This window comes from Nansenia antarctica (assembly GCF_963989245.1).
Source record: "Nansenia antarctica genome assembly, chromosome: 6".
In the NCBI taxonomy this organism is placed as follows: domain Eukaryota; kingdom Metazoa; phylum Chordata; class Actinopteri; order Argentiniformes; family Microstomatidae; genus Nansenia; species Nansenia antarctica.
In genome coordinates this window covers 29,343,551-29,367,295 of record NC_137676.1, presented here as the reverse complement: position 1 = coordinate 29,367,295, position 23,745 = coordinate 29,343,551, and the positions used below count along the sequence as shown (strand labels likewise).

General features: G+C 46.6%; 1 protein-coding gene across 1 annotated transcript in view; it reads right to left on the bottom strand.

The window, feature by feature from the left end:
• Positions 1-4,192: 4,192 nt before the first annotated feature.
• asxl1 (ASXL transcriptional regulator 1) overlaps positions 4,193-23,745 on the bottom strand; it is a 45,887-nt gene continuing 26,334 nt past the window's right edge. Inside the window, exons 7-12 of the mRNA XM_080533159.1 lie at positions 13,020-13,130; positions 9,888-10,054; positions 9,507-9,603; positions 8,884-8,989; positions 7,741-8,755; positions 4,193-7,453 (exon numbers count right to left, since the gene is read on the bottom strand). Of these exons, the coding sequence (XP_080389285.1) occupies positions 4,340-7,453; positions 7,741-8,755; positions 8,884-8,989; positions 9,507-9,603; positions 9,888-10,054; positions 13,020-13,130 (4,610 nt within the window). The 3' untranslated portion in view covers positions 4,193-4,339. The remainder of the gene's footprint in view (positions 7,454-7,740; positions 8,756-8,883; positions 8,990-9,506; positions 9,604-9,887; positions 10,055-13,019; positions 13,131-23,745) is intronic.

Genomic DNA, 23,745 nt, shown 5'->3' with positions numbered 1-23,745 from the left:
ATTTTATCCACATCATGTAACAGGTATTGAAAGGCACTGATAGGCAACTCCTCAAAATGGATCCTTTCAAACATGCTCAATAACCCATCCCACACTTTCTTCTCCTAGTTCTTCTCCTAACATTGGATTTAAACATTAGGACATGTAGGTGCCAGCCAGATATTTGCGTGGGGAGGAGATGGATAGAGATGGATGTGTGAGAGGTGTCCAATAGAGGACACAGACCTAGGCATTCTGAGGTTGGCATCATTCCATCAACCTTAGGTGTGAGAACCTAGAATACAATTAGCCAACCTGTCGACTGTAAGTGGTTGGGTTTTCGGGGGTTGTATTAAATGTATCTAGCCATCCACAAAGGGTATGCGCTGAAGCAAACTGGGTCTGATGACCAAAATCTCCAAAGTGCGTAAATCAATCTGCAGAAAAAAAAGGGTTAGGGTTTAGAAATTCCAGAACTGTATGTATTGTACTGCAGTTAAATGTTGTTGCGATGCAATTTAAATGTTTATTTTAAAGACATTCTTTAAAGTTTATTCATAAAGACAGTTTATTGCAGGTGTATTCATATATGATATAGATATCATGTGATAATCATGTTCTTAAAGGTACAGTACGTAGGCCTGATAGGGCTAAAAAGCCATGATAAATTGGTAGCAATCAAGGAATGAGATCGCATCAGGTTGTTAGTAAATAGCACTGACAGCACGAACAAAGCCCTTTCTTAAGTTCTAGCATCGAGGTTGACCACTGGCCGTTACATACCGATTTGACGTGTTTGTTTTCAAGGATACACACATTTGCGCTTTTAGAAAATGTAGTATTTTACGTTTTCAATTTCTTTGGGTGGCCACAAAACACAAAACTACATGCTTGGTTATTACAATGTTTGAATGGCAAATGGAACATATTCATCTTGAGTGAAATGTTCAGTAGGGAGAACTGTAATCAAAGAAAAGGAATGCACATGTATTCACTAGTGAAAAGCCCAAAAAAAAAAAAACTTTGTCGGTGACGCTTTTCCCCATGTTTCAGTTATAAAACAGGAGCTCACCGTTTTGCAAGGACCATGCATCAAACTGTATGCCTTGATATTTAGCTGTGCCCTTCAACTGCTTCTTCATGTGTTGGAGCTGCCTCCATTGCCCCCATTCCAAATCAACTCCTTGCTCCAAAGGCAGTTGTTGATCTGAAAAGAAAGCATAGGTGTTCGCTCTACCGTGCTCTCTGATAGGTTGTTATTTATATCTATCCAATCATTTCAGATCTACAAGTAGGGGCTGTAGCTGGATTTGTTATTAGGCTTATGATATGATGGTATTGCTAATATGCTGTCATAGGGTAAGCCAGCAAATGTATTCACTTGTATGAGGCTGGGTGGTTTTAGAGAAACTATCAGTTTTGGTATTGTACTTCACACTATCATGGTAACATGATTTCAAATGTGCACTCTGCCAGATTTGAGGTTTTCTCAAAAGTTATTGGTACAGATGAATTTCGGGTGTGGTTTTAAACAGGTAAAAACGTCTGTGAAGACTTGGTGTTGTCTTGTTGATGCTGTAGTGTTGATGTATTTTCTTTTAATGTTCTGTCTGTTTTCAGTGCCAAATGTATCCAGCACCGGACGGGTCCAAATAGATGTTTGGTTCTTCAATGTGTCGATTTGTTAAGCGAATGTAAAAATGATCTGCATATAGAATAAATATGTACTATGTGTGATGAAAAAAAGACTGTAGCATTGAAGAAAAAAAACAAACAAAAAAAACCCACTAACCTTGACAGGTGTTGATTTTAAATAAACTGTATTTTGAGGTGTAAAACCAACAGACTACACTTGTTTCTGACTTCTGCGGCTTTGAAAATGTGATTGTGGCTAATTGTGAAATGAAAGGGCCACTTCATCACATTGTAACCTCATAAATAACAAGCACCTTACAAGTGCCCACATAATGTGAAAACAATAGTTTCTTATGTGATGCTGTCTAAAAGATAAGAAAGGGCCATAGGAAAACAACCACCTATGATGGGTAATTTAAAAACAAACAGCCAGGGATTCCCAAGGGGTTTCACCCCCAATGGTAGCTTCTGTCTCTGATGTTAGACATGCTGAAATGTGTATTAATCCATGTTCAGAGGCTTTCTTCTTAAATGTCACTGGCGGTAACCGAAACCTTATACTGTCTACTAAAAGTATCTACGACAAACGAACCACACAACTGTACATTCAATTTAGAGTAAAGTAAACATTTAGCTTAGCATGTAGCTTACAAGCTTAGTATAGCTTGTAGCTTATACTACCCCATTCATACTCAGAAACAGGACTCGACAGAATGGTCATACTGCGATCTATTTATAGGCGTGTTCAGTGTGCAAGATCAAGATACAGATAATTCAGGGGTGTGGATTAAGTAAATCTGACTCTTATTTCTCTGTGTTTAGCGAATTCAGCCTTATGTATGCAACAGCTAGCAACCTACCAAGAGGAATACAGGTGGTAAAGATGGCAGCACCTAAGGGTGAGCAAACATGACATCAGGTTACTGTCAAATTATTTACATTTATCTGATTAAGCCTGATTTTCATGTTTCCATGTAGGATGAATTCCCTGCACATTACCCGGGAAGCCCTTTCCGATTTTAGTCTCACAATTCAACAGAGAAGGTCAGGGAGGCCGGCAGTCGCGAAAGGGAACGAATTTACATTTCCAACCATGAACCACGTGGTTGAGCTACATATGAACCACATGGTCGACCCACATATGAACCACATGGTTGAGCTACATATGATGGCTTCAGTATGAATAGGATTCAGGACATTGACGTGTTGCTTACTGCATACATTTTACATAACAGTACGCTCTAAATGGTATGTAGTATGGTTAGTATGTAGCAGATACTTTTAGTTAACAGTAGACAGTGTGAGCTTTGGGTCAAAGCCAATATTATCTGTAGCTCGACCATGTTGTTCATGCTAATTGTTTCATTTTCACTCCTGCCCACCTCCCTTACCTGCTTCTTTGAATTGTGGGACTAGAATCGGAGAGGACTTCCTAAATAGTGTGCCGTGAATGAATACATGGAATTTGGCATAAAGAAAACAGCAAAGAAATATGTCATGGCATTTGAAAGACTTACTTACTTACTATTACATCACCCAGACAAATGCTGGCACCCGGACAGTATTTGGCATGACAGCATCATTGGACTCAACATCAGAACATTTGTCGCATTTCTTTAGATTCCTTTTTTTTCTTCTAATTTGCTATGAGCCATTTCTGGAATACCCACCTACGCAGGTCATTCAGCATATGCCACGAGGCTCAAAAACATGAAATTTAGTGTTAACTGTCTGGCAGAATCAGACTACCCCCAGGTTGACAATGTGCCCATTCAATTAAATGTTGAAATCTGTCAGCAGAAAGTTGCCCTGCTGTGTGGGTAATGTGAGACGCCTAGTAATTTATTTTACGGACAGATGGTAACTTTACAATACTAGCAAAAGATAGGTGTTACAGTAGCTAATTAACTGTAGGCCGAAACAAGTAAATTACTAGTTATTTAGCTGTCAAACTTATGTACTGTTAATTAACTGCCAGTCCAACTCACTTTTGCTAGCAATCGTATCCATGCCTTGAAGGGGTTTCAAGTTCTTTTTACATTCTACAGCGTATGAAGTACGGACTTTCACAGCATATTAGCATACCGGTATCTAAAACTAATGCCATAGTACAGAATTGACTTTGGTGAGAAAACGACTAAATAAAAGTAAGTATGAGAGAACAAAGCCACGTCATTTGCTTGCTTTAATGATTAAAAAAATATTTCTTTGCGAGAAAGAGACAAGAACAACAAGTTCTCTCCATGCCGGGCAGGAGAGGAAATCAAAACAAACAATAACAGCCACCATTTTCACACTGAACATGATGACGAGTGTGTCAAGATAAGATGAGGTAAATGTTTATATATATAAAATAAAAAAAGCACAATTCACAATCAACTGTGCCCAGTAAATTCACATAATATTAATAATAATAATAATAATAATAAACATCATCATCATAACGGCATTAGAAAAAATATGCAACAAAAAATACAGACCAATTTTATAATACAAGGCAACATCTTGCCCTTGTGACCCTGCCCCCCCCCCCCCAAACCTCCCCCTCCCACCCCCCTTCCCCAAGGGTCCCTGTACACGTCAAAGCCCAACGTTCCAACACCCTCGTCTTTCTCACTAACAAGTCCTGGGTGTGCGTAACACTATACACTGAGCAGGTATACTTGGAGGTGGTTTGTGGGTGTTCTATGACTTTCACTGTTGTTGGTGCAGAAAAACATCTCAACTATCTGACCACCAGGCAGGAGACACACAGTTTGGAGGGGCCGATGCAGTCGTCATGGCAGAAAGCGCCGCAGCCCTGACACATGATCATGGCTTTGAGGCGGCACGAGCACTTGAGGGCCACTTCCTCTGCCGCGCTGTCCGCGAACGCCTGGATGCTGAGCGCCGCGCTCTGGCCGTCCGCGCCATGCCGCTGGCGGAGCTGCAGGACGCCGTCGGCGATGCTGCGCGAGAAGCCGCTGCCGTCCACCACCGACACGTTGGCCGTGTAGCTGAACCCCGGGGTCCCCCCCCCGCCACCGCCTCCTCCTCCCAGCCCGCTGCCCGCCTTACCGGGCCTCCCGTACAGCTGGAAGGGAACCGAGGAGGAGGCCGGGGAGGAAGAGGAAGGGGAAGAGGAGGACGAAGGGGAGGCAGAGGAATAGGGAGGTTTGTTGTTTTGCTCCTTCTTGGCCATCATGTTCAGCAGTCCCACCATCGCCCCCCCTCCTCCTCCTCCCATCCCGCTCAGGTAACCGTCCACCGAGTTGATGGGCTCCTTTTTGGCCAGGACGACCCCGGCTGTCCCGCCCCCTCCCGTCAGGCCGCTGGAGGGGGAGGCTTTGGCGAGAGCTTGGCAAGAGGAGCGTGAGGTGGTGACCTCGCTCTTCACGCCGGGCGTGGCGGGCGAGGGCGAGAGGGGGTGATGGGGATGGTGCTGCTGCTGCTGCTGGGCTTTGGAGGGGTGCCAGTTGATCTTGACGGTGGGCACCACCTCGGAGGGACAGAGATCTCCGTGTAGGGGCGAGGGGGCATCAGGCGCGGCGGTCCGGCAGGGGGGCTGAGGAGGAGGGTGGTGGTGGTTGTTGAGGTGCTGCTGGAGGCCAGCTGGCCGGTCCGGAACGGCGGCGGCTCCCCGGGAGGGCTGAGGCCCCGGGGACTCTCTTATCACGGCCGAGGACTCGAAGGCCAAGGCCGCGGCGTTCTGAGAGTTGAAGTCCAAGCTCCGTCTGGAGGAAGCAGAGGAGGAGGAGGAAGAGGAGGAGGAGGAAGAGAGGGAGGTGATGACCGGCACGGCCCCCGGCGGCACGGTGGCGCCGCCCGGTTGCTGGGAGAGGTACTGCTGCATGGCCGTGGCGCGGGAGGAGGCCTCCTCGATCAGGCAGGCCATGCGGGAGGGCAGGCCCGCTCCGGGGGAGACCCCCCGGCCCACGGCAGACTTCTGCTGGTCGGGGGGGACAGAGGACTCCCCTGCTGCCGTGGTCTCAGAGGACCCCCTGAAGCGGGGGGGACCTGGGTTTCGGACCAGAGCGCCGGTCGTCTGGGGAGCTGCTCCCCTGGGTTGGGGATGAGGCTGTTGGGGGCCCCCAGGGAGTCTGTTGATCTCCAGCTTGCTGGCTGTGTGCGTCTGGGGCAGGACCTTCTCCAGAGAGAGGCTTCCCTGGAGCAGCTGGGTGACCAGGGGGTTGTTGGCCTCCACAGTGGAGACGGGCCGGGCTGCGCTGCTGGAAAGCCTTTTGGAGCATGCAGCGAGCATCGCAGAGGAGGAGGGGGGCGCCTGAGAGAGTTGTTTCGGTCCCCCTCTGCCGCACTCCTCCTCGGCCGCTTTGGAGTCGTCGTGGGCGTCCGTTTTGGCCAGCGCGCTGCCACCGTCTGTGGGCCTGCGGCCCCTCGGAGGCTGGCCGTCCGCGGGGTGGAGGTGAGCGCGACCGGGGTGGAGCGCCGTGGTCGGGCTGGGCAGGCCTCCGTTGGGGAAACGGGGCTGGATGACCGTGGGGCCGTGGTGGCCATGGTGGTTGGACACATGCGCCTGGATGACTGGCTGCTGGTTCTGCGCGGGAGGGGGGCTGCGGATGACCGGCTGGAGGCTGTGGGCTGGCAACGACGAGCTCCCCCCGCGGTGGCGGGGGTGGTGTTGGTGCGAGTCGCCGTTGCGCTGGGCGGCGGCCAGGGGGTGGTGGCACCAGTTGCTCGGATGGTGGTCCTCCTCCTGGCTCTCGTTCTCGCAATCCGAGGCCGTCTCGGTGGAGTCGCTGTGCGCCCCGGCCTCGTCCGTCTCGCCCCCCCGGCCCCCCAGGGAGGGGAGCTGGGAGAGGGAGGAGGGCGTCTCGGCGGGATCCGTCTGCTGTCTCTCCCCTTGGCTGCCCTCGCGGTGCTCCCTGGCCGAGGCCGAGGGGGGTGTCTCCTGTGGTCCCGCCACGTGGTGGGAACCGTGCTGGATGACCCCGCCGCCTCCGCCTCCTCCTCCCCCCCCCGCGCCCCGGTGCTCTCCCCTGGTCTGCTCTCCCTCCCACAGCTGAGAGGAGGGCGCCTGGGCCAGGGTCCTGATGACGTCCACGCCCTGGGCCCCGAATCTGGGCATAGAGTCTGGGATGGAGGTGGGGGCCAGGGGGGGCACGCTTTCGCCCCCTGCCCCTGCTGCCTGAGAGACAGCGCTGTTCAGGAAAGGAGCCCTGTCGTCACGGCGGTCCTCCCCCTGGCCCCGCCTGTGGAGGCTACCTACCGTGGCCTCCAGGGCCAGCGACCCTGACCCTGCTTTGTCTGAGAGCCCGTTGCAGGTGCCTTTGGCTGGCCCCTCCTCATCTCCACTGACCTCGCCGCTCTCTGTTCTGTCCTGGGTGCCGGGGAGTGGAGGGGTGGGGGTTTGCGGGGGCTCGGAGGAGGACAGGGAGGGGTTGGAGGAGGTGGACAGGGAGGGGGAGGGTGCCGTCTGGGGGTTGGGCACCGAGGCCCTTTCCGAGGGCACTACATTGGGCAACTGTAGTTGTGCTCCAGACGGATGAGCGCCCGCAGGCGATTCCTGCTCCTCCATTCCTCCTCCTCCTCCTCCTCTTCCTCTTCCTCCTCCGGGCTCGATAGGTCCTGGGTGCTCTCGCGTTCGTCTTCCACTGCTGCGATCCGGTACCCCAGCAGCAAGCCTGCCCCCGCCCGGCCCTGCCCCGTCCCCAGTGGCTGCAACAGCAGCAGCGGCCTCGCGCTGGGCCCGGGCCTGCTGGGCGCGGGCTTTGATGTCCGCGAGGGTCCGCGCCCCCGTCCCCGAGCGCCGCGACCCCTCGCCGGGGGGCACGATGCGGGGACAGATCTGGTAGGTGGGCGGCCCTTTGACCCAAGGCGGTTTGATTCGGGAGAGTTGAATCTGGGGGAGAGACCAAAAGAAAAAGGCATGTCAAATTCCTCATTGCAACTTGCTGTGACACTTGCCTTGGTTCCATACATAAGCCAAATTCTACGATATTAAGCCTCAGAGTAAGAATGTAGTATTAGTTGAGAAAAAACGAAAGACACAATCAATCAATTAATTAATTAATTAATTACAACTTGCATTACAGATGGTGGATCCCTGGTCTTAGGATAAAGGCTTGCCAGGCCATTTGCCTGCCACTGTTACAGCTACAGCAAGAACAAAAAACTCAAAGCTCATACCCGGATAGGTGGGACCTTGGGCTCCTCTGCTGTCGGCTGCGGCTTTTCCGAGTGGACACCGTCGATTGTGGTACGAAAGGACTGACGGTCGTCAAGCCGCGGCCTCTTCTCGGGGAAGCTGGCGAAGGCCTGGGGCTGGTCCGGCCTTCTCTTCTGCTCCTTGGGCTGGGCGGGGGCGGGGCTGGCGGCGGGGCTGCTCTCTCGGCTGCTGGTGGCCGTCCCCCCGGTGACGGAGGTGACGGCGGAGGCCCCGTCGTCCAGGGGGTCGGCGGTGGCGGCAGCGGTGGAGGAAGAGGAGGAGGAGGAGGAGGAGGACGAGTCCAGGCCGGCCGCGAAGGCCCCTCGCCTCTCGGAGGTGGAGGAGGGGGACGAGGATGGGGAGGAGGAGGAGGAAGAGGAAGAGGAGGAAGAGGAAGGAGAGGAGGTGGAGACGACGGCAGGGGCGGGTTCTTCGGGGAGCAGGCGGGCGGTGACTTCGGGCTCGTCGGTGGCGCTGATGGAAGCGGGGCTGGGCGGGCTGGGTGTCGGGCTGGGGCTGGGCGTAGGGCTGGGGACGAGGGTGGCCGCAGTGGGCCTGGGCTCTGGCACGGCGGCGGCGGCGGCGGCGGCAGGCATAGAGGCGGGGGAGGGCGCGTGCACTGGGGAGACGCACTCGGCCAGGACCTCCAGTTCAGAGTCTGCTTGGAGCACCACTTCTCCCTGCACGGCGGCAGCCTCCGCCAGGGGCGAGGCGGAGGAGATGGAGGCTGGGGCGCCGTCCGACACCAGCGTGCCCTCCGGCTGCTCCGGCGACTGCAGGGCCGGGGCTGTGGCCTTGCAGAGAGTCCGCCGGGCCCTGCGCCTGAGGTCGGCCCGCGAGCGCCGCCTCATCCTGCCGTCGCGCCGTCTGCGGCCCGCGCTGCGGCGCTTGGGGGTTCCGGACGCGGCGGTCACGTCACCGTCCAGCACGCTGGCGGCGGCATCTGCGGCTTCGCCCATCGTCAGCTTCAGAGACTCTTCTCTGGTCAGGCCAGACCTACAGGTCACAGAAGACAGCGTTAATGCCCCCTCACTACACACGCGACGATATGGAATAAGTGCATTTTAAACATCTCAAAATATTCTTCAAAACGGGTCAGTGAAATCACAAAGCCACAGTCGTACTTTTGCCCGTGATACTCCTCGAAGAACTTCTCCTTCCAGGCCTCTACCTTCTTCTCCTTCTCCATCTCCTGGCGGAAGCGGACCTGCATCTCGTGGGTGAACTCACCTAGGTTGAACATGTTTAGTCCAGATTAGTCCACACACACCTTTACATCAATAAGTAATAAGAACACCTACATCAAAAGAGAAGGAGAGAGAATCAAAATACACATTTGAATATTTGAGTCAACTTTCCCTTGAACTATCCTTGTTAAACATTTCTCTAACTGGGTGAAAAGTAACTTTATATAACTTTATACTGTGCTATAATGAATTGTGACATGTTGCTGACATCACAACATCAAAATTCAATGCTGGATTTTCTAACTGAAAAAGTGATTTGGGATTCAGAAATGCAGTGTTGGGTTGGCGTGTTTGAAAGGTGTTTCCAACATACCGTCAGAATGACTGTGGCCCTTTTGTGATGATGACAAAATAAGTTTGTTAGAAATCCCCACATTGCCTTGGTGAATTGACTGCAGCCAAAGTAGTCTAAATTGGTAATCATTGGAAGAAAATCTAAGAAAACTATCCCCATGTTCCTTGAGTTTGTGAGGTAATTTCAAGTGGAGCTTGGTACTCACCCTCAGCCAGCCTCTCTTTCCAGCTCTGGGAGGCATGAGTGAAAAACTCATTGTTGAGAGCTGAGCCACTGAGACGGGCCAGACCATCAGTACCAACCTGGAGTGGGAACACACACACACACACACACACACACACACACACACCACACACACAATGGGTGAGCTATAGATGATAGAGAAACCATGACAGCATATGGTCTGACAGATTGAGTGAGGAAGAGCTTAAAAGATTCATGTGTGTGCTTTTGACCGTCCCTATTGAAAAACTCCTGCATTAATGAGTGACCAATGATGAGACTGCATGCATGCGGGAGGCTGGTGCAGACAGAATGGGAATCAGACTTGTGTTTGGTACTGTTCCTTATCCAGACACACACTGACCTGGCGGTCCACCTCAGGGAGGAGCTGAAGGAGCTGCTGCTGAGAATGCTGCGGAAAGGCAGAGAAGGTGCGCATGTTGATGAGTGCGCGGATGTTGGTGTTGACCAGGATGGAACCAGGAGTCTCAAAGTCCACCTCCACCCCTCCTCTGCTCCTCTTCATTGGCCCTGCAGAAAAAAAAGAAGAAAAATACCTTTTAGCTCAGCAAGTGTCTAACGCTACAAAACGCCAGCTCTCCGTTCATTTGACCTAATAGCAAGCACAACCAGGCATTCCCATTGCCGGCCAACATAAACTCAAGCATTCAGTCAAGTACCCAGCAGTGAGCGCAGGCAGGCGTTTTAGTTAGGGCAGCCAACACCCTCGCAGCCAGTGACAGAACAGCCAGTGTTCACATGTTCACCTGTAACCTGATGCCAGCGTCAGTTTGCAACCCGTGGAGCATTGGCGTTCAGTTGGCATTAGAGACCAACACAGACTGCCGGCAATGTTGTCAACCAGCAGAAGGGCACTGGTTAGCGGTGGAAGGTTGGGCCTATTTTGTTTCTGCTCTGTGTGACTGTCTGGGTCAAAGTTGAGGTTTTGCACTCACGACATGTACACTACAGATGAGTTGACTGCACAGCATCTAGGCATTATGCCCAGTAGTTGTCTTCTACATGTGTACTACAACCACCCCGGTTACGCAGTTTGGCCTCTTAATTTGTGACAGATTCCAGTCAGTATAGTATATACCGTGTATATATACAGTGGCAAGAAAAAGTAAGTGAACCCTTTGGAATTATCTGCATTTATGTTTAAATTTGTCTTAAAATATGGTCTGATCATCTAAGTTACAATAATGAACAAATACAATCTGTTTTAACTAAAACACAAACGATTGTATTGTTCTTGTCCATACTGAATACATCATTCAAACATTCACAGTGTCGGTTGGAAAAAGTATGTGAACCCATAGGCTAATGACTTATACAAAAGCTAATTGGAGGCAGGAGTTAGCAAACATAGTCCAATCAATGAAACGAGATTGGAGAGGTGGGTTAGAGATACTTTGACTTGTAAAAAACACTAACATTTTGAGTTTGCTATTCACAAGAAGCATCTGCTGATGTAAGCTATGCCTTGCAAAAAAAGAGATCTGAGAAGATGTACGATCAAGCATTGTTGATTTGCATAAAGCTGGAAAGGGTTACAAAGCAATCTCAGGTCTGATCCGCAGCCACCGGAAGCACTTTTTTGAGGTTATTGCTGCCAAAGGAGGTTAGACCCGTTATTAAATCCAAGGGTTCACTTACTTTTTCCACTAGCACTGTGAATGCTGAATGGGTGTGTTCAATAAAGACATGAAAGATTAGAATTGTTATTAGCTTAAGATCATTGTGTTTGTCTTTGGAGGTGTGAGTTAGAGATAATATGACTTAAAAAAACACTTGGAGTTTGCTATTCACAAGAAGCATCTGCTGATGTGAGCCATGCCTCGCAAAAAGGAGATCTCAGAAGACCTACGATCAAGCATTGTTGATTTGCATAAAGCTGCAAAGAGTTAAAGTACCGTTATGTCAAAGAGTTTAGATATTAATCAGCCCATAGTTAGACAAATTGTCTACAAACGGAGATGATTTAGTACTGTGGCTACTCTCCCTAGAAGTGGGCGCCCAGCCAAGATGACTAAAAACACACAACACAGAATGATCAATGAGATAGAAAAAGAAGCCTAGAGCAACAGCTAAAGGCTTGAAGGAATCATTGGAACTAGCTAACATCTCTGTTCATGAGTCTACCGTACGGAAAACATTGAACAGGCAAGGTGTCCATGTCAGGACACCACGGAGGAAGCCGCTGCTCTCCCAAAAAAAACGTTTCTGCGTGCCTGAAGTCTGCCAAAGAGCACCTTGACACTTCACAACTCTACTGGGAAAATGTTTTGTGGACTGATGAAACTGAGGTTGAATTGTTCGGGAAGAACACGCAGCACTACGTATGGCGTAAAAAGGGCATCGCATACCAACATGAAAACATCATTCCAACAGGGAAGTACGGTGGAGGGAGCATCATGTTTTGGGGGCTGCTTTGCTATCTCCGGGCCGAGACAGCTTGCCATCATCAAGGGCAAATGAATTCCCAAGTATATCAAGGTATCCTACAGGATAACGTCAGGGTGGCTGTCTGCCGGCTGAAGCTCAGGGGAAGTTGGGTGATGCAGCAGGACAAGGACCCCAAACATGGAAGTAAATCTACTGAATTGGAGCGGTCCAGTCAGAGCCCAGACCTTAACCCAATAGAGATGCTGCAGAATGACCTCAAGAGAGCCGCTTACTCCAGACCTCCTAAGAATATGGCTGAGCTGCCAAAGGAGGTTTGACCAGTTATTAAATCCAAGGGTTCACTTACTTTTTCCACTAGCACTGTGAATGCTGAATGGGTGTGTTCAATAGACATGAATGATTAGAACTGTTTGTGTGTTATTAGCTTAAGCACATTGTGTTTGTATAGACTTGTGATTTGGATGAAGATTTTATGACCAATTAATCCAGAAAACCAGGTAATTCCTAAGAGTTCACATACTTGTTCTTGCTGCTGTTTCCCACTTGGGCATTAAGTGTCCTTGGAGGGCGTCTAAGCCTATACAGTCAAAAACCGCTTAACTAGCTAGATGGCAGCTGCATGAACTTTAATAGTCCCTGCATCTAGCCCTCTGTCACACAGTGACTGCAAGAAGCACAGGAACATTTAAACCCAGCAACTACAACAGATATTGATCTGCCTGTGCTTTAGTCTCAAACTTCTGCCCCTTCTCCACACCTAAAAAAAAAGGTGTCTGATAAATTACTGACAACATTGGTTTCCAGCTGAGCCACCCTCATAAATGTTCAATCTCTGAATTAGAGGAAGAGACTCTTGATACATCATCTGGAACACTAGGCTTCCATCACGTGATGTGAGAACGTTGCATTTTGTAGTTTATTCACTCCCAAAGCAGATCCAGTGGACTCAACGGGTTAATGGAGGTATTCCAACACCATCCTGATGCTAACTGATTAGACTTAGTGATAAGGAGAGGGTGGAGTTGGTGTTTTAGGGGTTACTGGGGGGTGGGGGGGCGGTTGGTGTTGGTGGGTCTCAGCCCTGTACCTGAGAGGAGGCCACGCATGCTCTTGAAGTGCTGCAGTTTCCAGCCCAGGTCGGGGCGGGCACGGAGTGTGGGGCCCCCCCTAGAGCCTTCCCTGCGCCTCCCAGCTGCTCCTGAGGGGGAGAGGTGGGAGGGTGGGAGGGGGGTTGATGGGGGGCTGGTCAGACACTCTTGCTCATGTGTGGGTGGAGACTGACAGACAGGGTGGGGGCGGGTCAGGAAGACAGGCCATGGGCGGGCGGGCGGGGAGAGTCAGCAGGTCCACAGATTAAGGAAAGCAAGGGGGAGCAGGCCAGGTGCCGAGGCTCGGTACACACAGGGAGAAGAGGGAATGGGGTAGGCAGTCATCCCAGCTGTGCATCTTGGACTGGGCCTTCAGGACGTATGCCGCCACACCATACCACCTCCAAAGCGTGAAAACACAGAGCAGAGTTGGGGGGGGGGGGGGGGGGCTCTAAGGGAGTGAGTGAAAGAGAGATATGTCTTGCACGCACAGTGACAGGCAAGAAACCAGGAGGAGGGAAAGTATTAAGAATAGCTCTACAGAGGTTACATAGGAAAGAGTGCGCACTGTTAGCATCGCCCACACACACAAGGAACAAGTTGTTTTTTTGGACTAGCTTGGCTAGTAACTCATAGATACGGTGTACAAGCTTGTATATGTATATATTAGGGATGCACGATATTATCGGCACCGATATTTATCGGCCCGATATTGAGGAATTAATGTTTATCGGTATCGGTATTTATTATAAAATTTAGCCGATATTTAACCGATAATATGAAGCCGGAAATATTTCTGCTTCCGGTTTCCGGTTTCCGCGCTCTGCTTCCGGTTTCCGCGCTCAGGCACGCAGTTTGTTTTGACGAGACGCGAGCGAAACATGCCTTCCCCGGTGTGGACATTCTTCACAATTTCTAAGGCAGATATTGCGTTTGCAATTTGCAATACATGTTCAACAAAAGTTCGGAGAGGAGGGCAAAGGTCTACGAGTTACAACACAACGAATCTAATAAGTCACCTGAAGAATCACCATTGCAAGCACGCTGTATGGAAGGAATATCAAGCACTCGTTGTAGCAGAACACGTTAGCCTAGCCGCGAAAAAAAAGCCATTGTGGATTTCATGAACTTACATGTAATGAATATACATGTAAACATACTGTATACTGTCTAAAGCTATGGTTAACATATACATGTAAACATGCAGTATACTGTCTAAAGCTATGGTTAACATGTACATGACATGTAAACATACAGTATACTGTCTAAAGCTATGGTTAACATGTACATGGCATGTAAACATACAGTATACTGTCTAAAGCTATGGTTAACATATACATGTAAACATACAGTATACTGTCTAAAGCTATGGTTAACATGTACATGTAAACATACAGTATACTGTCTAAAGCTATGGTTAACATGTACATGACATGTAAACATACAGTATACTGTCTAAAGCTATGGTTAACATGTACATGTAAACATACAGTATACTGTCTAAAGCTATGGTTAACATGTACATGACATGTAAACATACAGTATACTGTCTAAAGCTATGGTTAACATATACATGTAAACATACAGTATACTGTCTAAAGCTATGGTTAACATGTACATGACATGTAAACATACAGTATACTGTCTAAAGCTATGGTTAACATATACATGTAAACATGCAGTATACTGTCTAAAGCTATGGTTAACATGTACATGTAAACATACAGTATACTGTCTAAAGCTATGGTTAACATATACATGTAAACATACAGTATACTGTCTAAAGCTACGGTTAACATAAGATCTTTATGAACTTTGGCTAAAAAAAGCATTGTGCACTGTCTATAACAGATTCTGTTTGTTAGAGGAAATAATAAATGAACATTTGAAGACTCAGAAGTGTTCTCTTTGTTGTGTTAACAATAGTGATGTAAGTTAGATTTGGTGAGATCACTATGGAATATTAAATCATCAATCTTTGCTCACTACATAGCCTTTCTTACCTTCAGGTGTGCATGAACTACAGGTTATCAACTGTGAAATTATATCTGAATGGTCTTTATTGTCATTGATATAGTACAGGTACCAAACAATGACATTTGGGAGGGGGGCTCCCCTGGTGCTAGGAAAGAAAAAATAAAATAATAATAATAATATCGGTATCGGTATCGGTTATCGGCCACGAGAAGCGGGTAAATATCGGTATCGGTATCGGTTGGAAAAAATGCATATCGTGCATCCCTAGTATATATGTATATATATATATATATATATATATATATATATATATATATATATATATATATATATGTATCAGGGGAGGCTCCTCCATAGAGGTGGAGGAGGCCTGGCCTCCCCAATAATTTGAGAGAAGAGAGAGAGATTTAAAAAAGCAATAATTATATTTTTTATCAGACACACAACATACAATTCAGAACAATACTTCATCCATTTCTAATATTTATCCTGCAGAACAGCACTCATACACGCGTGTGGCGGAAAAAGGTACTACACGGAGGCCAGGCCTCCTGTCGGAAAGTGGTTTCTCATAGAAGTCAATGTAATGCAATTTTTTTCATGGCAATATGTGATTGGCCAAATCACTGAAAATGGGTGGGCACAGGAGGCCTGGCCTCCGTGTAGTACCTTTTTCCGCCACACGCGTATGAGTGCTGTTCTGCAGGATAAATATTAGAAATGGATGCAGTATTGTTCTGAATTGTATGTTGTGTGTCTGATTGACATAGTGTTTGAGTGCTTTTGACATGTCATTGATTGTATGTAGTATGTTGTGGTGAATGTTGTGAGCCTGAGCAGAAGGGACAATAGCTGCTGCAGGCGGACCAGAGATTCATGCCAATTGTTTTGTTTATTTGATGACCCATTGTGCAGGCAATAAAAGCTGCTTCATCCACCATCCTGAGAGTGTCCCAATCCCTTCAGTACCGCCAAACACAAATTAATAATTTTTAACAAAGACAGATAAGAAGAACAGGGAACATTCCATCGCGAGTGAAGCGAGCAAGCGGAAAAAAATTTGGCCTCCTCAATTCTGGAAGTCACCAGCCTCCACTGATATGTATGTATGTATGGATATATATATATATATATATATATATATATATATATATATATATATATATATACTGTATATAGATAGTGTGTGTGTATTTTATAGCCTCACCTCTGATTCACGATAGTTGAAGTAGGGCAAAGGATATATTGTTTTGGGGTGAAGTGCTGTGGTTTTTTAGTGAGTGCCATACATTGCTGCAACGCCGACTACTCCTGAACATGTGCGCTTCCTGCATTTAAACTCACTTTCCTGCTAAACAGAAGGTTGTTTACAAAACTCCCCAGAATGACCACTTAGTGTAATTCATTCATTTTCATTGGCCTAATAAGAATCTTTTCTCCTTGTATACCACGATGCACTCCAATGCTAGGTGTAAGCAGCCGTAACACTCACTTACACACTTTGCAGCCACAAATGCTAATATAGTTGAAGTCTGAAGTTTACATGCACCGTAGCCAAATACATTTAAACTCAGTTTTTCATAATTCTTGACATTTAATCCTAGTAAACATTCCCTGTCTTAAGAATAATAGTAAAGAGAATTACTTATTTCTGCTTACATTCATTACATTCCCAGTGGGTCAGAAGTTTACATACACTTAGTTAGTATTTGGTAGCATTGCCTTTAACTTGAGTCAAATGTTTCGGGTGGCCTTCCACATGATGCCATCTATTTAGTGAAGTGCACCAGTCCCTCCTGCAGCAAAGCCCCCCCAACAACATGATGCTGCCACCCCCGTGTTTCACAGTTGGGATGGTGTTCTTCGGCTTGCAGGCCTCCCCCTTTTTCCTCCAAACATAACGATGGTCATAATGGCCAAACGGTTACATTTTTGTTTCATCAGACCAAAGGACATTTCTCCAAAAACTAAGATCTTTGTCCCCATGTACAGTTGCAAACCATGGTCTGGCTTTTTTAAATGGCGGTTATGGAGCAGTGTCTTCTTCCTTGGTGAGCGGCCTTTCAGGTTATGTAGGACTTGTTTTACTGTGGATACTTTTGTACTTGTTTCCTCCAGCATCTTCACAATGTCCATTGCTGTTGTTCTAGGATTGATTTTAACTTTTCAGACCAAAGTACGTTCATCTCTAGTAGACACGTCTCCTTCCTGAGTGGTATGACGGCTGCATGGTCCCATGGTGTTTATACTTGCATACTATTGTTTGTACAGATGAACGTGCGTCCTTTCAGGCATTTGGAAAATGGTCCCAAGGATGAACCAGACATGTGGAGGTGTTTTTTTCATCAAGTTAATCACAATAATATTCTGTGATCAGATTAATCATGATTAATCATAAGTTTAAAATACTAGTATTTGCCCCGCGGTGGCGCAGCGGTCTAAGCATCAGTCTCTGGTGCAAGCTGCCCACCGGGGACTGGGATCGAATCCCGGTCTCGCCAGACCCGGATATGGCCGGGGCCCACAGGGAGCGGCATATTGAGCGGCCGCTCCCAAGGGGGGTATAGGACTATTTCCGTATTTCCGGACAAGGATCCGTCGCGCAACACCGCCCCCGGGGTGCCGGAATAACGGTGTTGGGCTCGAGGAGCCAGACAGCTAGTCTGCCTGGCTCTCTCCTCTGGGGCTGCCGGCCACGGGGTCGTGCAGCCGATAACGACAACCGATCAATGATGCGAACAACGTGAGCCAATTCATTGTCGCCTGCTCATTAGCCTAAACGAGCCACTCTCGCATGCTTGTTAACTCATTGACTGCCAAAGACGCCAATTGGCGTCTTATAGAATAGTAACGTTGACTGCCAAAGACGCCAATTGGCGTCTTCTAGAAGAAAAAAAAAAAAAATCGCGGGGATCGCGTTATTGACATGTTCTACACCTAGCGAGTGAATTTCAGACTTGGGTGTAATGTATTTCGGTCCCAGATGGGGGCAGTAGTTCGATAAAAGCCTGGAGAAGGAAGTGGCTTGCTGTGGGTTGTAGTAATGGCGAAACGGATCAGGGTATGTGCCAAACGCGGCGCTGAGCATTGCGGCGCGGAGCATTGCGGCCATCGCGCGACTCTTCAAACAGTTCAGAGTCGGATGATACAGAAAAAGTGCAGAAAAAAAATAAAATAAAAAAGTTCTGCAGAAAAAGCTCGTTTTCTCTGTTTATTGGTCAAAATCAGGTGTTTTTGCTGAAACCACCCTATGTTCTACGGCCGATTTCTAAACACTCAAAGAGGCTAGAAACAAACTTTCTTTTTCTGATGAAAGAAGAGAGTCTAAAGTTTTGGTAGATATGTTCAATGTTTATGTAGTCCGAAAAGTCAATATTTGGTGGGTCTTCAAAGTTCAGCGAAAATGCCCCAAAAGTCTGGCAGTGTGGAGCTCTCCGCTCTGAACATGGCTGGCAGTCAAAGAGTTAAACTAAAATATGTCGGCGGTATGTGTGGTGTTGTGTGCTTATAACATTAGGACTCCAGTTCCCAGTATGCACCGGGAGAGTTGAGCATGTGCAGTAGTCGCAGATACACAAATTGTTACCCATGTAGCCTAACCGGCAAGTTGGCATTTTGTAAATAAAAACAAGGTTTAAACCTACGCCTAGTTTAGAATAGAAATACAAACATAACAGTGTGGAAGTACTATAAAGTGTGAGTAATAATAAGGCAATTGAAGTTGCATCACGTTGCGGAGCATGGGCGAGTTTGAAAAGTTGACCGCAGAGAATGAGAAGAAAATGGCAGAGAAACGCCCACTAAGACAAACCACGATAGAGTGCTACGCATGTGCATGTCATACTCAGAGATAATGCCCGAAACATGCTCAAATCAATGGAAGACGCAGGATTACCAAGTCTGGGATGTATGGCCCACACGCTTCAGCTGGCTGTCCACGATGTAGTGCTGTCACAGCGCAGCGTAAGCTACATGGAAACACGCCGTGGGCCAGTTCAAGCATTCTGCCCTAGCAGAATATTCTAGATTGCAGAATGTCCAGTAACAACTCGGCCAGCCTATCAGAAGGTTTGTGGGGATTTTTAAAAATGGCTGTTAAAACACTCAGGCCTAGGCCTCGCTTTATCGGCTTTTATCAGTATTATTTTACGTGTTAAAGTTTCCAGATTAATCGCGAGTGTTACCGCGTTAACATTGACAGCCCTAAAAAAAAACTTGTGTTATGCACAAAGTAGACGTCCTAACCGACTTGCCAAAACTATAGTTTGTTAGCATGAAATCTGTGGAGTGGATAAAAAAAATAGTTTGAATGACTTCAACCTAAGTGTACGTAAACTTCCGACTTCAGCTGTCCAGCATCTTGCTTTGCATCATCCTTAGCTCTGAGGGCAAGACGAAACAAGATTTCTGTATCCGTAAAAAACTTCTCCTCAAAATCATTTAAGAATTGCCAATGGGGCTTACACGTTGACGGACATCACTCAAAATAAAGCGCACACACACACGCACACAAACCTCCGCTACACATTCAATTCGGAGAGCATATCCGAACACTACCAGTTTCTACCCGGGTCGGCCCTGTTCTTTGGCGCTTTTCCATTGACCGGCTCGGCACGGCTCGGCACGGCACAGTTTTATAGTTCTTGTTCGGGATGGGTAGCGAAAGGTACCTTTTTGCCAGGCTGCGTGTGACGTGTGACGCTGCACACCGTTGATTGGTCAATGGAAATCGTCATCCCATGTTCATAGATTTCTTCGCTAACCGCCATCTTTAAATACCACCAGATTTCACTCTCGGAAAATGTCACTTACTGTTTCTGTAATAACTTATTAATAAAGATTAGAAAAATGATGCTAATCATCGTATTATCTTAGTTTAATGTCATTTCAATGCATCATATAACTTTTATTTACAACAAGCATAACAAAAAAATCGCTATTATGGCGATGTCCTGTGCCTCTGCTGTTCCTCAGTCCAGCGGCAGTCAAATGCCGGTAGATTCACGTCTTGCTCCCTTTAACACATGTCGGCGTTTCCCTGGTTGCGAGATCTAAACTACTAGAACTGAAAGCGGCAGGTAACAGGCACGTAACATCCATATGCTGCATATAAAAATAAATATATTTGACTACCAGCAAGACACCGGAGCACTCGTATCTATAACGAACGCGGAGATTGTATGAGCCCCGCGTCAGTCAGCCTTTCCGTAGAAATACATCGCACCGTTATATATCTAACATTACATGTTTTAAGGCTGATCTGTGCATGACAGTGCTGCATTATGTTGATCTATTTATATCGATCTATTCTTGCCAATTCCTTATTACCAGTGGAAAGGGGGAAGGCTAAAACACTTTGAATGGAATAGATAGGACTTTCCGTTCAATGGAGGAAGCATGATACTCGCTCAGAGTTCATCTCCTTTTCCCCCCGTTGATGTATTAAACAATCTAAGCAATCTAATCAGAGCAGTTGTTATTGTGTAATATTATTGATGGATGTGCCATTTTTGATGGAGAGCAGTGAGCGGATGACTGGATGTGAGCATGTATTTGACTAATGCCGATAGATTCGCGTCTTGCTCCGAAACCGGAGCTGTCTACAGCGGATTCTACAGCGTTCCTTCAAACTATCGTAATTCATGAACTACACTGCGTTCAAAATTATTATGCAAATGATATTTTTCTCAGATTTTCCTAAATAGTCGATGCAAATGACAATCAGTATAATTTTCAAGTCATCAACCGTTAGAGTATAATTCAAATTGTATTGAACAAACCTCCCAATGATGACAGTATTTTTTTTTTAAATAAAAAACTCAAAATGCACTGTTCCAAATTATTATGCACAACAGAGTTTCAAAACATTTTATAGGTTGTAAAGAACTAAAAATGGTAATTTGATGAATTTAGGGTTAGGAGGTCATATTAGGAGGTCATATTTACTGAAATCAAAAGCTATTTCAAACAAAAACATCTTAACAGGTCAAGTTACATGTTAACATAGGACCCCTTCTTTGATATCACCTTCACAATTCTTGCATCCATTGAACTTGTGAGTTTTTGGACAGTTTCTGCTTGAATTTCTTTGCAGGATGCCAGAATAGCCTCCCAGAGCTGCTGTTTTGATGTGAACTGCCTCCCACCCTCATATATATTTTGCTTGAGGATGCTCCAAAGGTTCTCAATAGGGTTGAGATCAGGGGAAGATGGGGGCCACACCATGAGTTTCTCTCCTTTTATGCCTATAGCAGCCAATGACACAGAGGTATTCTTTGCAGCATGACAGTGGGCTCAGAAATACATGAAGACTAATTTCCAAACAGTCTTGTTTACTGATGAGCGACTCGTCGCTAAAAGGAAAAACAACACCAAGGGACTTCACGTTTCTTTTCTCTGAAGCTTTCAAACGTTCAGACGTTTGTTTTACAGCTTCATTATCGCACATAGACCCCTGACCCAGGGAATATGGTTGGGAATTCTATTAGAAGAAAAAAAAAAAACTAATAATAAACTAATAATAAACAAAATAATGAGCTATTTAAAGTGATAGCCTACAACATCGTCTACCATGGTTGAAATTGAGGACAGTGATAACAGCAGTCAAGAGAGCAGTGATGATGATGATTAAGCTTGTAGCATAAGTAAATGCTTAGGCTGTAACTTTTTGTTGAAAAGTTGATTTCAGTGTTTACAGAACAGAGCAGTGCTTAAAGAGATGTCAGTTGATTTCAGTGTTTCCTCTATATGCATTTATTGGTGGCGGGCCGCCACGAATGAATTTCCTCCGCCACGAATTGATTCAGTCCACAAAAAAAAAAAAAAAAGATAAAAAAAAAAAAAAAAAGATTAAATTGATTAAAATATATCTGATCCTAGATCAGCGCTATAATGGATGTTGACTAAAAGTGCACCTAAATCCACGCCCATCTCTCTCTAACCGCTGATCCAAAATCAGATTAATGACATTAGGGCTACTCCTGATTGGTCTAAATGTGAACCGGCATGAGAACCGTGCAGACTCAACCATCCCCGCTCAGCTTCCGAAATGCTCGGGCGCCTGTGTTTTCTCCTCGCAAATAACGGGCTAAAAGTCACCGGTAGTACCATCTAAAAGATACAAAAAGCTGATCTAGCTAGCTAGGTGCACAAATAAGATATCACGTTAAATAACAGCGACAGATGGATGGATTTTTCAAGAAAAAAGATGTCCCAGACACTTCAAACATTGCTGAAGCTAGCAGTGGCTATGAGCGATACGAAACTGCATGGCTGGGTGTCGTATTGCAGGATTTAAGTTTCTCTATATATTTCGGGACGAGGAGCAGCATGGCATGGTCGGACCTTCCCAGCGGTGCCCTCGGGAACGAACGGTAAGCCTCGTTGATAGTAACGTAGAAGTGGTCTAGTATGTTAGCTCCTCTGCTGGGGCATGACACCTGTTGTTTGTAATTGGGAAGTTCTGTTGGTGTGATTAAAATCGCCGAGCACAATAACTGCTGCGTCGGGATTAGAGTTTTCCACAGAGGAGATGTAGGTAATACTTGGGACATTGCAATTGAAATTGCGTTCAAAGTAAAACACACACACACGCAAATATTGACAGTAGAGCTTGGCTTGATAGTGTATATCCCCACTGTGCTGGGTCGCCTCCACACCTGGCACCACAGAGGCCCGTTAATAAGACTGCTGTCTGTGGATTAGTTCGAAAAAAATGTGTCCAATACAACGTTGTAGTTGTTTAGTACAAATGGGTCTAAAAATGTGTCCAATACAACGTTGTAGTTGTTTAGTACAAATGGGTCTATAGCAGCTAGGTAACATTAGTCCTGTATCAGAGTTGTGTTGTTGGGTCTTGTAGCAGGGTTAGCTATAGCAGCTAGGTAACATTTGTCCTGTATCAGAGTTGTGTTGTTGGGTCTTGTAGCAGGGTTAGCTATAGCAGCTAGGTAACATTAGTCCTGTATCAGAGTTGTGTTGTTGGGTCTTGTAGCAGAGTTAGCTATAGCAGCTAGGTAACATTAGTCCTGTATCAGAGGTGTGTTGTTGGGTCTTGTAGCAGGGTTAGCTATAGCAGCTAGGTAACATTAGTCCTGTATCAGAGTTGTGTTGTTGGGTCTTGTACAGTTGCTCAAAATGCAGATAAGAGAAAGTATAGGCTAATATCAAACAACAATCCTAGAGATGACTAACTCAAACGTACGCATAACTAAATAAAAGCAGGCCAACTAACGACAGCTACACGCCCTCAACTGGGAACATAAAGGATAAATGAATTTTGCAATCGAACGTGTCCTACAGCGACAGCTGGTCGTGCAAATGAGGATCTGGGAAGATTTTTGTAGCTTTTTTTAATTTTTTGCCATCCTCCCTCTAGTTTGAAATTCGGTCGTTGTTTTGAGCGCGCGTGCACAGGAAAAAACATTTGAGCGCTGCGCGCGCGCGGACAGACCTATCCGCCACCAATGGAAAAATTCCTGGAGGAAACACTGGATTTCATTGTGTTTAAAGAACAGACATTCAGTTAGTGCTTAAAGAGATGTCAGTTGATTTCATTGTGTTTAAAGGAGTCTGACAGACTTTCATGCTTAAAGAGCAGTCATTTGATTTTGCATTTGTTTCTTTTGTTTTGCACACAATCATTTGTTCGTTCATCTTTATTTATGAACAAATGTCGTTTTGCTAATATAAGTTATCCATGTATCCCTTTTTCATCCATCCTGTGGGACGGGTCGTGACTCGCGAGCT